This window comes from Mixophyes fleayi, chromosome 3, assembly GCF_038048845.1.
Source record: "Mixophyes fleayi isolate aMixFle1 chromosome 3, aMixFle1.hap1, whole genome shotgun sequence".
In the NCBI taxonomy this organism is placed as follows: Eukaryota; Metazoa; Chordata; class Amphibia; order Anura; family Limnodynastidae; genus Mixophyes; species Mixophyes fleayi.
This window is the reverse complement of record NC_134404.1, coordinates 344,978,825-344,995,715: the sequence shown is the minus strand read 5'-3', so window position 1 is coordinate 344,995,715 and position 16,891 is coordinate 344,978,825. Positions and strand designations below refer to the sequence as shown.

Sequence of the window (16,891 nt, the reverse complement as noted above, 5' to 3'; positions counted from 1 at the left end):
CCTGGGCCAATTTAATGCCGCCAGAATAACCAGAAGATCTTCCAACAGTACTCGCCTTAGAACCCGCTGGATCATTGGAATTGGGGGAAAGTGATATCCTAAACAGGAGTCCCACCTCATGGACATTACATCCAGAGAAACTCTGGTTCTTGCGCAGAATCTGGAAACCTAGTGATTGTTATTGTGTCTGGATGCCATCAGGGGGTAAATGTATCAAGCTGAGAGTTTTCCGGCGGGTTTGAAAAGTGGAGATGTTGCCTATAGCAACCAATAAGATTCTAGCTGTCATTTTGTAGAATGTACTAAATAAATGATAGCTAGAATCTGATTGGTTTTTCAAACCCGCCAGAAAACTCTCAGCTTGATACATTTACCCCCAGATCCAAATCTGGCAGGCCCCCTTTCCAGATTAACTCCTGAAACACCTGAGGATGCCGTTCACATTCTCCCGGAAGAATTGCATGTTTGCTGAGATAATCCGCTTCCAGTTGTTCACTCCGGGAAAAAACCCTGCCGAAATCGCTGGAACTAATTTCACAGCCCACAAGAAAACCTGTTCCGCTACCTGCATAGCTCCTGCTCTTCTTGTTCCTCCTTGGCGATTTACATATGCCACTGCAGTGGCATTGATAGATTGGAGGTGAACTGGTTTTCCTTGAAGGAGAGACTGAGCTCCCTGGAGGGCTAAAAGGATGGCTCTTAGCTCGAGAACATCTATGGGCCAAAGCGCCTGTCTGTCTGTCCAAAGACCCTGGAACCAAAGCTGGAGAACCACAGCTCCTCAGCCCTTAAAACTGGCATCTGTGGTCACCAGAATCCAAGACCACAGGACAAGAGATCGGCCCATCCTCAGAAGTTCTTGAACTAGCCACCATTTAAGAGGTTGACGAGTCTCCCTGGAGAGTCTGATTCTTTGGGTCTCCAGATAAAAAAAGGGTGGCCCCGAACATTGTCTTAGTAGATTCCACTGGAACGAACGAGAGTGGAAACGACCGCATGGAAGGGTTTGGAAAGTCGATATCATCAACCCTAGAATCTCCATGCCCAGGCACATGGAAGGACAAGGGTGACACAGGATTAACCGTACAGACAGTTGTAGGGATGTGTAAAGTTCACTCCCAAGGTACGTAAACGTGCTGTCATTAATGCCATAATCTTTGTGAAAACTCTCTGGGCTGCGGAAAGCCAAAGGGGATCACCCTAAATTGGTAGTGGGAGCTTCCTACTGTAAAAACAAAGGACTGATCCCATCCGAATCTTGTCTACTTGTAGATGTTGTTTAGCCCCTTGAGGTTTAGAATTGATGGAAACGAACCATCCTGTTTGGGCACCAAGAATAGATTTGAATAAAACCCCCGGTGCCTGCCACTCTGGACATGATCCCCAAGATCCAAATATCTTAGGTGGAGGCCTCCCACTGATACTTGAATAATTTTAGGTGACCCTTTACCCCCGCAGATGCGAGGAGAGGGAGGTCATGTGGATTATTATTATTTATTCATGTTTTAAAAAAATGTTTTTTCTTATGGTCTTGCGATTTGGACGTCTTTTGGAGTAAGCATCTCTACCCGTTTGTGACTGTCCTCATGTGGCAAGGAGTCTACCTCTATTAACACGCTGAACTTTACAGCCTGTATTCACAAGAAAGGATCTCCCAAAAGACCCTAAAAAACGGAGTTCGTAGTTTAGGGTCATTCACTGGCAGGAAAGTACTTTTACCTCCGGTTGCTTAGCTAATCCTACTATCCAGTTCTAGACCAAACAGAGAAAAAGTTCAGTTAAGTGCTTATACATAGCATTATGAGTTTATATAAATACACATACATATCTCCTAACTCTACAGGGATAAACCCAGAGTTGTACTCCCCAACACAATCTTGTGTTAATATATATAACAGAATAATCATCACAATAGAAGAATCTCAACAATAAGTTGATAACTATGTGAAGCAATCAGAAAATATTCTACAGATATCTATTTGTATAGGTATTTATAAGGCAAAACTGATGTAAGGCACTCATCCCTCCAGAACCATTTCTAGGGGAGAGTACCCGCAGATAGAAAGCAACCTGTCAGAGAGACACAGTCTACTGCTGATAGAGAGCAGCCTGTCAGTCAAACACAGTATACTGCTGATAGAGAGCAGCCTGTCAGTTACACACAGTATGCTGCTGACCGGTAGCAATGATACCCGTAGTACCCACATATAGAGAGCAGCCTGTCAGTCACACACAGTATACTGCTGATCAGTAGCAGTGATAACCGTAGTACCCACAGATAGAGAGCATCTCTAACTTTAACACTTGATTGTTTTGCTCAGACATTGAGTATAGCAAATGTTTTTTTTCTTTGCATAAGGTTTGTACACTGATAGTTTTAGAGATTTGCTTTTATAGGTTTTGGTTTATATTACAGTTATTTGCACTATGATCTATTTTGTAATTTTTTACATGTTTGTGGGAGTCCTACATGGAGGAAGATAAAGTCTTGAGAACTTATCAACAGCAACTTACATCTTAATGTTTCACTTCACATTTACAGAACTATGAAATATCATTTTTTGGGGGGTATTCAATTGTTTCTTTTAACGCGCTAAAACAAAAAAAAACGAGCGCTCTAAAAATATTACCGTTAATACGGTAATTACTCGCTAAATTTCATCTCGCAGCTCCCTGAGCAGCGAGCTGAAATTCAGCCCGCTGGCAGCGAGTAAGTACCGTATTAACTGTTTACGCGCGCAAAATTACCGTATAATATGAAGTTTTTTTCGAGCGCTCGTTTTTTTTTTGTTTTAGCGCGTTAAAAGAAACAATTGAATACCCCCCTTTGAATTTTCAGGAAAGTCTTTTGATTATTTTCTTTCATGGACACATTTTAATGTTATTTCACTTTTTCCTGTTTTTGAGATGACTATTTATTTGTTTGTATATAAGAATATTATGCTCATTTAAGATTATATTATCCATGATGTAATATTTAAATATTCAAGCTTAGATATGATCATTTTTACTGTTAAATTGTTCACATTATAAGCGCCAACTCTGCTCCTATTTTTATGTTGAATTTGTTGTTTACTGCTGAATATGAGATCTGCAACGTATATCCCTAAAAGTTGCTCATCGGGCCTCTGCTTTGAATATTAGTATGCTTCAGTCATTAGCATTTTTTGGATAATTGCCTGTAATACATCATACAATAGTTCTTCATTACGCATCTTATAATCTGTCCTAAATATATTAATCTTAGCTTAATGTGTTAACATATTGCTCTATATTCTGCATATACAAGTGGGGCAATTATTCCTGGAGTGATGTGATAAAGTTGATGTTTCAGTTAAAATCCCATTCCACATTACGTTCCCAAACATTTAATGGGAGATAGTACTTCTTTATGTTGCTCCCTCCTGGGATCATAAATGATATTCTCCTACCCACCGACTGGATAGTGATTGACAATAATCCTCAGTGTATATAATGTATGTGTCCATTTGACTGAAATGAATAATATTTTTGGTAGATGTTATTAACTTATTAAACAGTCCTAAAAAGAGGATTTTTACTCACTATAAAATCGATTTCTCTGAATCCACAATGGGGGTATAATAAGTGGACTCGGAGCAAGGGCACTTTAAAACTCAGAGTGTTCAGAGGACAGCTCCTCCCCACTATACCCCTCCCAGATGGAACTGTCCTTGGTTTGTTATAAAAAAGCTCAAAAGATAGTCAACAACCAAACAAGCAAACAATCAGAGCAAAGGGAGGCAGGGCAGTATACATCAATGGACTCCGAGAAATGGATTTTATGGTAAGTAAAAAATCTTCTATTCTCTGTCATGCCATTGGGGGACACTGCTACAATGGGGACACACCAAAGCTGCTCCCAAGGGAGGGATTGCTCTGAAACAGTTAAAACCTTGCACCCAAAGCTTTGCAGGGCCCTGTCACTTATAGAATCTGGAAAAAGTGTGGAGAGACGACCACGTAGCAGCCCGACACAACTGTTCAGCCAAAGTACCGTGACATGCCGCTCATAAAGCAACAAGTGGTTGAATGAGTCTTCAAATCCATTGGCACTGGCCTAGCTGTCTGAACAAAAGCCAAGGGTATAGCGGATGTGATCCAACAAGCAAGTGACTCTGTAGAAGCTGGCCAATCATGCTTGTGTGCATCATACAGAACAAACAAGTCATTAGTATTACAAACCGATTTGATGTGGTCCACATAGCACCTGAGGGCCTGGACCACATTCAAAAGCTGCAAACACGCAGCAGAAGTCTGGGACCCAGGACAAAAAATTTAGAAGGTCAGTCTTCCGATTTAAGTGAACGTGCCAGACCACTTTCAGTACAAAAGAGGGCTTAGTGCAAAGCACTGCCCTATAGGGGGATGGGGAGTACAGCACAGTGCCCCCAACTCAGACACCCTATGAACAGAAGAGATAGCGAGCAAGATAACTACCTTCCAGTTGTGATAAACGGAGATCAACTGAATCCAACAGTTCAAAAGGCTCTCTAGCAAGTGTCTGGAGCACCAAATTAAGATTCCAAGGCTCAAAAGGGTGCACAAAGGGAGGTTGAGCATGTAGAACCCCCTGTAGGAAAGTCTGCACATCCCTCATAACTACCAATTTGCACTAGATAGAGAGCGCTGAGTCCTGCAGCTTCATGGGAGAGAGACAGAGACATTTGTTGAGACTCTCCTGCAGGAAGGGTAGCAATCGAGAAAGATTAATGCAGGAAGTGTGAACACCCTGACCCTCACACCACAGAATATATGCCTTCCACACACTAAGGTAATTTGTGGAAGAAGACAGTTTCTATCCTTAATCATGATTCATAAAACTGTATGTGAGAAATCCCTGGCCAGAAGAATCAGGGTCTCAATAGCCATGCTGTCAAAGCCAGATCAATCTAAAGACTGGCAACAAAGACGGGCTCGGATGAAAAGAGGCAACTAGAAGGGTGGCCCTATAGACATCCCAAGAATGTAGGACTAGCATGCCCTGCTCGGCCACCAGGATGGCAACCATTCATTCTCTTGGTGAAGGTCTTCCTGGCACATAGTGCGGGTCCAGGGCAGAGTGCAAACCCTGTGGGTGAAGTGATGTCCTGTCTATTTATTTTTTTCTGTGGTTCATAGAATTGAGTACCAGTAGAACAGGTAGGGTTATCACCAAGTGGAACACATAGAACCGACAGGACCATGCTAAACCCATTTTATTATTTCAATACAAAAGTTGCTAGGAGGAACCCTGCTGCAACAGAGGAACCAGGGGTTATTTCATAAACTGACCCCATGGTACAAAAAGGGCATGACATTTATTTATACATTTATTTCACATTATCAGGAACCACCATATTATGTTAATTCTCTAAAAAAAATTATAATGATTTTTACCTTAGTAAGATGTATCATTGCATCCTCAAAAAATACCAAATTAAGAGAATATTCCTTTATTGTGTCATTTAGTTGTTTCTGAAACTGATGTAGCTTTTCAGACAGAAATTCAAAACTTGGAATCTGAAACAAAACAACATTAATTTGTCAGTGAGTTTATGTGGGCACTTAGTCCCTATTTGTAAAAGTGTAAAGCAGATATTTTACAAAGTTTACATATGTCGTTAATTCGCAGTATAGTGGGTAGAAAGGTTGGGAATCTCTAAAATGTTCTGTTTAAAAGTCTGGGGAGGGTGGGGTACAGCTGCCTGGTCTAGGTGACACTGACTATAGTATTTTGCACAATCATGAAGACAAACCCTGAAGCTCCAGTAGTGTTAGGCTGAAGAGCCATCCCAAAGCAAGCATTCATGTAAGGGGTAGAGAGATTACAGATTGAAAGGTGATGGATTAGCATACATACATCACAGTTTTAGAACGTCCCACACCAAAAAGGTTAACTTGAAAAGAAGTTAAGTGAGGAAAGTAGTTAGATTTGACTCTGGTGTTTTCTATATGAGATGTAATTATGTTAAATTAGCATTTAATGTAAAGCTGTTTCATTGTAATTTCTACACAAGGGGCCTGAATGCTTATGGAGAGCAAAGCATAAAAAAGAAATAACTTGGCAAAACCTTGTTGCATTGGAAGGGGAGGTAAATTTAAAATGTGGGGACAGATTTATAGTTGGTGTAGGGCATGTTCTAGATCAACTTTAAATTTCAGTGTAAAAATAAATCTATCAAGTATTTGTGTGCTAGATGAAAAAGCAGCCAGTATTGAACATATGTGCAAAATAATAAACTAATTTTCACCACTTGCATTGTACCATGATTTGCCCAGGAGCAAACTTGCTTTTTTTTTTTGCTTTGCTCTTCGTAATGACTCAGGCCCAAGAACTATCCAGTCATCTACTGAGTTCATTGACAAATTACATGAGTGGTTCCCACCTACTGTGTTGAACACATTTAAGGGAAATAAGTATAATACAACTGCTCATAGTCCAAAGTTCTACCAAGTAACTCTCCCTGCAGCTCTACAGTACCACCAGGTATTGAATATTGAATAGTTTCATTTGTTTACAGAAAAACAGAGACCTAGTTTATTCCATTTAAGGACACTCACACTGTAAGTTAATAATAAAACATTTAAAATTAAATTAAACTGATTGACATCCAAATTGCGTATTACTTATTATAACCGGCTGCTGGACCTCTCTATAAAACACTCTGTTCAAGGTCACGTCAATGCTGATGCTGAGCTGGGCTTTAATATTTATCTGTTTAGTAAGTGGAGGGCAACAATATAATATTAACTAGGCAGTGAGGTATTTCATGGGAAAGGAAGTGGAGATAGATTTACATGATGTATTGTAGGTAAGAGAAGAATTTCATGTTAATTCTCAGTGTAACGCAATAAATGGTTATATGGATTCCTGCAGGAAAAGAATGGTAGATATGAAAATTATATGACACTGACACTGTGTAAATGCATCAAAATCATGTCAGTTGGGCAAAATGTTCACATGATTTTCTTTAGGAATTTACCATCTCATATACTTTTGGTGCTTGAAACACAAAACCCTCAGGCTCCTCCCCGGTGGGCTCAGGAGCGTCTCTCAAGAAGTCCACAAAATAGGCATCACTTTGTACTTCTGATACTAGGAGCGGATCCACATTTTCTTCTATAGCTTGGATAAGAGATTTATCAAACCAAACTCGGTCTTCATGACTTACAAACCTAAAATATATAACAATGTTTTACAGTATGTACTGCTGTCACAAACAGATATTTGCACTGTAGTAGGTTTTATACCTATCTGCAATAACTCGTTTGCATTCATGCTTGAAAAGAGCAAGCAGTACAGAAATGGTAGAACACTCTTCTGCTTGTATAGCTAACATCCCCTGCCAGATGCGTGAAAGGTCTCGTAGATTAAAGATATAGTGAAACTTGGAAGGTGTAGGAAGCATTTTTACCTGTGGTACAAAATACATGATACATCATTATATCATGTTATAAAACATGCATAACCATACCGTGTCAATGTGATTTGTCCAGGGACCATAGCGATGCTATTCTCCCAGCTGCCATGTAAAATTCATCATGTTACATACAGGATTTCATAACATACCAAACATAGCCCACTCTTGCTTGCAATATTATAGTTCTTAATGTAAATGACCGACCCAAGTAATTGATTTATGACTTACTGCATCACAATGTAGCACTAAGGTGTTATGTCCATCGTTCTGACAAAATAACAATATATTTGGTAGCACTAAAGGAACAAATCTGTTAAAAAGTGTCAAATCATTTACCTTTGTCATCTGCCACAAAGATCTGCTAGTTGTCACCAATTTTTTTACCAGATCACAAATTTCTGGTTTAAAACTTCTACATGAATGAAAATATCCACATCCAATAACTCCTGGAAGTAGAACAGTTTGTTAGATGTTGTTCTCAGACTGAACATCGCTGGGAACATTCTATAGTTAGAGAGTGTGGAGGAGGCAATTACTAGAGATACATCAACTACTGTGTGGTCTCATTGTAATAATGTTACAAGGTTGTTTTATATGTGTAAATCCGATGCAGTTACACCAGGCAGGTAAACTACTAAAGGAAACTATAACTAGACATCTTTTTGAGAGATTGTCAAGATTATTAACAAGTTGGCTGAAGAAAGATTTTCTGTAGCATGAGAGTGATATTTGTGTTTTATAGCAGAAAGAATAAATCACACTTTTGATTATGAATTAGGTAAACGTTGAAAAATGTCTCAGAGGTTCAGCCAGAGAGGGAACAGAATGAAAGAAACAGAAATTAATAGATTTAAGTGAGCTGGAGGAAGAGACAATATAAAACAGCATAAAAACATGGCAGAGGGAGTTGCTCAAGGAATAAGGGAACAGCACCATGACATTGCTTAATACATTTCCAAAGACACACAAATGTATTCAAATGAATTGTAACCTAAAATAACAACAACTTATTTAAAAATATATTTGTAAAAAGAAATGATGACACATACCAAATATTTTATCAATAGACATATTGGATGGTAATGTGCAATTAAAAATGGTAAAATGTCTCTTCATACGCTGTGGGATATCATTGTGCCCTCCTCCAGAGTGTATCATAGCAGCTATTATCTGCACATCTACAATCCTAGTGAAATCTCCAGGTTTATCCAAACTGTACACACCCTGCATCTCCATCATCTGGCGAACTAGTTCATTTGTTACCTGTACAAGCATAACATACATCAAAAATTATTTGAGACTCTTTATTATTTTTCAAAGAATATTACCTAAATATGTGTTGACTTTGTTTTAAAGAGTATTCTATAATAATGATACATAGATTTAGACATGTCCAGGTGACAGCTGTCAGATAGCTACTCTCAATGACAGCTACAAGCACCTTCTCTCTATTCCTGTAATCAGCACTCTGATAAGAACAGTAATCTAGCTAGTCACCTCACCTGGACTACTGCACGGCTTCCGACTCTGCAATCAGCCCTTCAGTGAAAAGGACAAGTCATCTCACCTGTTTGTAGCCTTTATAAGTTCCTCACATGTAACAAACCTTTGCAGGAGCTATGTTTGCTTTGAATCTCTCTGTGCTTTGAAGACTTGTTTGTTTGACTGTACATCACGATTCTACCTTCTCCAGTCCTTCAACCTTGGCTTCCTCTGCCGCTATTCTACCTTCTCCAATCCTTGGACCACGCCTTCCTCTGCCACTATTCTACCTTCTCCAATCCTTGGACCTTGGCTTCCTCTGCCACTATTCTACCTTCTCCAATCCTTGGACTTCGTCTTCCTCTGCCACTATTCTACCTTCTCCAATCCTTGGACCTCGGCTTCCTCTGCCACTATTCTACCTTCTTCAATCCTTCGACCTCAGCTTCCTCTGCCACTATTCTACCTTCTCCAAATCTTGGACCTTGCCTCCTCTGCCACTATTCTGCCTTCTCCAATCCTTGGACCTCGCCTTCCTCTGCCACTATTCTACCTTCTCCAATCCTTGGACCTCGGCTTCCTCTGCCACTATTCTACGTTCTCCAATCCTTGGACCTCAGCTTCCTCTGCCACTATTCTACCTTCTCCAATCCTTGGACCTCGTCTTCCTCTGCCACTATTCTACCTTCTCCAATCCTTGGACCTCAGTTTCCTCTGCCACTATTCTACCTTCTCCAATCTTTGGACCTCGCCTTCCTCTGCCACTATTCTACCTTCCCCAATTCTTGCACCTCGGCTTCCTCTGCCACTATTCTACCGTCTACAGTCATTTGACTTCAGCTTGTACCACACTATTAGTTATTTTAGGACTAAGCAGCTAGGACAGATGTGGTGTGTCTCTGATTGCTACCCCAGCCAAGTGGTTCTTGTTAAGTCTATGACTTAATTTATTCCAGAGTGATAAGGCAGAAATTTCGCTTATGCAAAAATACCACAACTTTTCCCACTCAAAGTTCCACTAATTGTGCCTGATGTTCCACCTAGTTCAATGCTCATCGGACCTTGCTTAAAAGGTCTAATATTACTTTTATGACAGTCCCCTTTTAGTATTGCTAACATTACAGCATGCATTCACCATATTTGTAATGCCTTCAAAGTCAATGTACCAACACACAATTTTCACTTGTGATGCCATCATATTTATTGAGATCTTACAATTGCTGCTAAAAGTGTAGCTAACCTCTAAAATTGTAAGAAATATGACTATTCAAGTGTGATCCTTTTCATCACCCATTAATTGAAAACATGTGTACTGCTGAGTGTGGGGTCAGACTGAATTATCATAATTAGGCAATCTATTTTCGGTACATGTTCAATATTAGTTTGTGTGTGTGTGCAGCAAGTAGCAGCGAATAATGGTACCTGATCACCCCAGTCGTTGATATTGGGCAGGTTAATGTCATCAATGAACACAGTCATTTTTCTACCACAAGATGGACCACAAGTGCTCCCTATGCGCTTCACCACATAACTTTCCATCATCCTCTACAAAACAATGTGACACAGGATTGTAAATAGACATTAGTAAAATATTCAGCAGATGAACAATGAATGTTTCTAGATTGAACTTTTCACTTTACGCATCCACTTTGTAGGTTCTAAGAATCCTCAATTGTGGATATTATTAATCTAATCTACATGGGCCCGATTCATTAAAGAAAACAAGTACATGTATGTTGCGTATTATGCGTGTTTTTACTCAGTAGACATGAACAACATTCTAATAAATGTATTTTATGGAAAAAAAAGTTCACTATTTTAACATTAATCTCCATCTAGCTTTGTAAGTTTGTGGATTTTTACAGTGGAAACAGTAGAAGCATCACATCAAATTTCAACCGACTATGACTTCAGGACCATCCCCTGCATTCATTTCCATGTTTCAGTTTTTCCTCTAAATGCTGTTCAATTCATCTTCAGTCATAAGAGAGAGATACTATCAGGACAATCTTTATTTCATTTTCACTTTTGTGTGTTTGAATGTTTTTAGAAGATTGGTTGAAGCTTGCCTCAAAATCTGCTTTCTCCTAAAAATGCACCTGGGAGACACAAAATGTGTCCCATTACAAGTATAAGATCAGGCTGGGTTAAGGCACCTTGGACAACATGGAGAATTCAAGTTTGTGAGGAGGAAAAGGTTGTTCACCATCCCTTCCCATAAAATCTGAAACACCACCCTCAATGTGCCTGCTTAAACTAATCCAAACTTAGCAAGGAACATCCCAAGTCCTCCCATCAAACAGTTCACTCCCAGATGCCACCATCCTGCCCACAAAACAATGTACTTACTCAGAAAAAAAGCAGAAACCAGAAAGAGCATTACACTTTTGCACATTCGTAATTGACCCTTAATGCTTAATTACCAAAAACAAGTCTACCTGAAACATCATGGGTTCAGTAGCTGAAGAAAAATTTAATGACTTTGAAATATGTGTTTCCATATTATATCTCTTCAAGTATGCTTTTATCATCACAGTCTTTGCAGTGCCTTGCTCTCCGGTCAGTAGAACCGCCTTAGAATTAGAAAAAGATCCTGTTATTTACAACTGAAAAACACAGCTACATTCAAACCATCAATAAACTAGAAAGAAAAGGAAGGTACCAATTTTGTGCCCCAAATATACATAGCTCATTAATGTATTTCATCAACAAATAAAAATACAGTACTACAAAGTGTTATGACCATGGCTAGTAGATGAGCCTTTCGAACCAAGCTATTAGAGGTCTACACATTTAGCAGCCGCTTTTACAGTAGAACTGATGTTGTTCAGAGGTACTCAGATGCCCCCAGGACTTAGGCTCTAGGGTAGTAAAGGCTTATCAGTATAACCGCGGTACAGGATGGAGGTAATCAGAATACTGGAGGCTGATATCCTGGACAGGCCAGAGTTGAGGGTCAGAATCAATAAATAATCAGCCCCAGGAGTCTGCTAATTTAAACTATTAGGCTGACAACGCAATAATGATGTTTTGCCTCAAATCAGATCTGAGGATCCCCTAAGTTCGGGTGGGCTCGGTTTTCAGAAAACCGAGCCTAAGCATCTCTAGTGTCTACGTATGGCACTGTGGAGGCAGAACGTATTTCCACCTAGATTCACATTGAAATCTTGAGATACGCCTGGATTTGAAAACGGTCGGAACTACGCACAAGTTCCATGTACTTTTTACACACTCGATTTATGAGCTAGTTGTGGTTGGACTTGAATCTGTCCCTGTGTCTTTACCTATCTTCTGTATATTTGGGGTTAAGGTTTATATAGTTCTGTTTTCTCTACCACATAGCTCATACTGCCTATAGAACAGTGGAGACCTCTAGAACATGCGCAGCTTATGGTGATGCACACAGCTTTCTATGTTTTACTTACTTTATGTTGTCTTGCTATAGAGTCTATTAGAAACAGAGTCCTCACACTGTCAATGTTTGGAACTAAAATGGATGTATAATGTGGAATATGATCTGTTGGATAGGAATATTCTTGTACTCTTTTATTCCAATGCTCCCAGTCACCTAAAGGAAATAGATTCTGCAGCTCAGAAGTTTACCATACTGAAATAATCACAATTATGTCATATAACAATTCAAGTGGTAAAAAGCCTTGATCAGTCCAAAATGTATATTATGCTGTAAAATGTATACATCTGAAAGGATAGCTTATTGGCTTTATATGCAGAGGTCTAGTTAAGTCTATGTATTTTGTATTACAGTGTAACACAATATGTATTTAAACAAACTACATATGAAGCAGCTCATTTAGAATTAGACACATATGTTGGTTTTTGCCCCGAAATTGCCACTGCCAGTATAATCTATTAACGCTGGTGCTGGGATGTTTGTAAAGGAGATGATGAGGGGGCATGCCGTGAGTACCTGCATCATATATGCCTCCTGACAGGTGTCTCTGAGGCTGTGTCCACCTCTAAGTAGAGACCAATTATATGAGCATACCTTTACTGTACTCGGACAACATTTTTATTCCCCTTTCCTGCACCATTCCACCTCTCCAGATGCAAATGGCCATTTGTCAGGAATATGCAAATAGTATATCATGGATGCAAGTGCACAATACTTATGCGCAGAACAAAAAACATATTTTACTCTTAAAAATGGGCCTTGCATTCTACTCAAATGACCCCAAAATGTTTTCCTGTTGTATTATATGAAATGCAGCAGGTAAAAGGCAATGCCCCAGCACACATGGATTTCTACAAAACTGAAATGCCCCGGTACCTATATTGTGCCCTGAATGGGCAGCTAAAAGGCAGCCTTCTTATTCCTTATACACATCACCGCAGATACTTCTTCAACCAGACAGAGATCCCATTATTGATCAGCAACAGTAAAACCACTAAGGGTAGAATCCACATTTTATTCACTAAATGACTGAAAGATTTTTGTCTTTTATGTCAGTTTCCATGAATAACCTTTTAGACTAAGGTTTGTATGGATTTGTACCCTTTGACAGCCTACTCTCAGAAGATGTCCTAAAAGTGCACATAGGTTTGAAAGATTTAATTAAAATCTCCTATTGCTTTAGTACCACCGATTTCATTAAATTACATTTTTAATTTGTTCTCCTACAATACAGCTCAGCATATTCAGGCCTCGTGCGGCCCACCCCATACATCACTGGTGTACAAAAAGTGGCCCGTAGGTAACAGCACATATACCTGGGACACTGGAACAGAAGTACTACTGTAGTATATCCATCACAGTATCTCTGATTTGCCTGTATTTGTCCTACATTAGTTTTACGGTGGCTGTTGGGGTCAACCCCTTGAGCTGCAGTGTGACCTGGCCACAGTTCAGTGGGGTCAATATGGCAGCGATTAAAGAATGAATGTGATACTACAGAAGAGGGGATGGACATGTGTTGGGTTACTACAGAGGTGATGGAGGATGTGTTACTACAGTAGTGAGGGCGTATGTGTCACAATCAAAGCGGTGGGTGGACAGGAATGTGTTACTGCACAGGTGGCAGGGGAGGGGAGGATGTGTTACTTAAGAGATGAGGCAAGCCAAATTTGTTACAGGAAGTTCCCCTTTTCCTCTTGTAATGTCTATTTATTTTACATACATTATTTGCAGCCCTTCAAATGAGTACTAAGTCCCAGTGCAGCCAATGGACCACAAATGGTTTTGCACCCTACCTTACAGTAAGAACAAAGCCAATAGGCTGCATGCAGAAGAACGCTTTACTGCTGCCAATATGGAGAAGAGCAATACAACTGAAAGTAAATAATGTGATGGTGTAGGAAACCAGCAACTACTATGAGAGCAGTACATGGCTGTCCAGTCTGAGTGGACCCTCAGGTTCCTGACTGTGCATGCATGGTGGAAACACAAGTTCTGCGCAATCCACAGTAATGCTATATGCAGTATAAATAAACCAACTGCGATTGGACTGCATGTTCCAGCATGCCAAGTAGGTGGCTGTTATGGAATGCTTCTTTAAGTAAAGTTCCTTAACACGCTCAGGCCCAGTGTCAGCATTCATTGAAGTCAGATGTGATGTTTATATAGGAGTGGTCAGTAAAGGGGTAAATATGCTGACTTGGTCTCCCTTAGGGTATAATAAAATAATCAAGATAACTTTACTTAAAGTGAGCTACCTCCTAGGAAGGGGAAGATAACTCCAAATTGTCACCAGAAAAGCACTAATTTGACACATTACAATCTTATTTCCAGTGTTCCAAATATGAAAAACTATTTTACCATGTTCATTAACTAGAAACTCAAACATTGGTTGGTAAATGCCCGTTTCAGCTTCTGGTAAATCCAACTTGCTTCCATGTCTTCTGAGAAAATCCTCCAGGCAGTCCCGACTTTCCTGCTCAAGGAGTGCCCCTAAGCTCCACATCAAAGCAAATATAAACAATCTCTCAAGGCGGCAAGGCCCTGCATCTACCTCTTTTGTTGTGGGAATACATCCTTCCAGGAGATTAATAGACTGTGGAAATAGAAGTGTGAATTACAAGAGAGCTCACTAGAGCTCTTTTACTAAAATTGCATGCAACCAATCAAACACTTGCTGTCATTGTTTAACCTGCAGTAGACACATAAAAAGTGATTGCTGATTGGTTCCTGTGGTTCAGTACACATGTTGCAGCGAGATGCAATGTTAGTAAATGAGCCCTCTTCTAATAGATAGGAAAAATTGGAACTCTAATAATAACATATGTGTGTTTCGAGTTCACACTGCGCACCATTACCTATGTCTGGTAATTGTAACAAAGGATGACAGGAAGATAATGATTAATTAGTGAGGGCCAGACCTGTAAACAAAGGGTCTGGTTATAATTAATATCTTTTTAACTGCATTCAGTAGATGAGTGTCATGTCCTTCACTAATCCCAGTTAAACTTGGTGTAGAATAGGGTTGTGCAACTTTTTTTTGGGCTGGTAACCAAAGTGTCATTGTGCCATTGTTCTGGGACCCTATATTAGGGGATTTCAAATACAATGTATTGTGTATCTAAAAGGCATGTGATCCCAGATTATTGGTAATGATAGATTTGGGACTGCCAGGAGTGCATAGTCCACCAGATTTACCCCGACACATAAGGAGCTTTTTCTCATACATACTAACGCTACTATGACTTGATGAATGGCTCTCTGAGAATGGGACATAGGACTTTACCTTATCGTTGGGGATCACAGACTGATAGAACGCCCATGTGTAGTAAAGCAATCAGTCTCTAATAAAACAAATGTACAGCTCAGTCTCCTAGTAATAGCTGACAATGTGGTCACAACTGGGACAAAGGAAACTTAGGGGGATATTACCAGAGACTTGCACCTAGTTTCATCCTGGGTGACACACACATTTCACATTGTTTTTCTGCTGGACCTGCTCCATGACAAAAATGAATCATCTTAACGCACATGGACTGAGATACAGATACAAAGAACAGACAAATACAGGAGAGAACACATTTACCTGCATGATGTAATTACACTCCAGAAGCTGCATCTTTGGATTAAGATTGAGATGCATGTAAGTGTATGCATCCTCAAATACTTCATCATACAAGGCTTGCAAGATATCTCTTTCCTTCTCAGTGCGTTTATTTAACCAGGCCTGGAAAGTAAGATAATGGAGCTGTGTAAGTTACCTCCAAGTCTGTTTCTCAAGCGGCTCAGTGCAGGCGGGTCTACATGTAGCTCGTCCCCTCCAGGCCACATAAAGCTGGGTCCAGCACAGAGGATAAGGCCGAGCAGCATAGAGAGGCTGCCTGTGAGTAGACAGCGCAGCAGGAGGAGGCAGTTATATACTTTATAAAGGGTTCTGAAATGCTGGTATATAAAGTCACACCATTAGTTGTTACCATATTAACATTAATAATATTACACTCTCTAAACTATTCAAGCTAGTTTCTGTAGTTAGGCTGTTACCAATCTATAATATGATAAACATTTTTGTATTGTAATCAGAGCCACTGATGATTTTATTAATTGGTTCACATATACTATAGAACATATCATTTTATGTTGGAGTTAGGCAAACATTTTCTTAATCTTGGCACTGGTGACTTTGACCAGTCCTGTTTACAGGACAGATGTTATAAGTAAAACTTAAAAAATGTGCTGAAATAAAGGGGAGATGAGTGAGAACAGCTGATTTTATAACTATTGCACCTGTCCAATCAGATGGGACCTTCACAACATAAGTCACACTGGTACACAAGTGCACAGGGTGTTTTCCGTTGCCTAGAAAACTCCCCCTATACCATTTGCTTTGTTTGGATCTCAAACATTTGGAAACCCCCTCTGGAAATCCTGCATTTGCCACTGATCCTGAATTCAAAACTGCACCTACAGTTCCTTATAAGGAACTATAGTGGTGTATTTTCATGCTATACATTGCCTTAGTATGCACCTGGCTTGTTATCCACCATAAAATGTTTTATCATGTGACCAATTGTTATCT

General features: G+C 39.8%; 1 protein-coding gene across 1 annotated transcript in view; it reads right to left on the bottom strand.

Moving 5' to 3' along the window:
• The window catches only part of DNAH8 (dynein axonemal heavy chain 8), a 354,390-nt gene that overhangs the window by 133,900 nt on the left and 203,599 nt on the right, over positions 1-16,891 (bottom strand). The window contains exons 52-61 of the mRNA XM_075204457.1: positions 15,902-16,042; positions 14,677-14,911; positions 12,329-12,471; positions 11,342-11,476; positions 10,326-10,448; positions 8,471-8,684; positions 7,758-7,867; positions 7,252-7,415; positions 6,984-7,176; positions 5,398-5,520 (exon numbers count right to left, since the gene is read on the bottom strand). Of these exons, the coding sequence (XP_075060558.1) occupies positions 5,398-5,520; positions 6,984-7,176; positions 7,252-7,415; positions 7,758-7,867; positions 8,471-8,684; positions 10,326-10,448; positions 11,342-11,476; positions 12,329-12,471; positions 14,677-14,911; positions 15,902-16,042 (1,581 nt within the window). The remainder of the gene's footprint in view (positions 1-5,397; positions 5,521-6,983; positions 7,177-7,251; positions 7,416-7,757; positions 7,868-8,470; positions 8,685-10,325; positions 10,449-11,341; positions 11,477-12,328; positions 12,472-14,676; positions 14,912-15,901; positions 16,043-16,891) is intronic.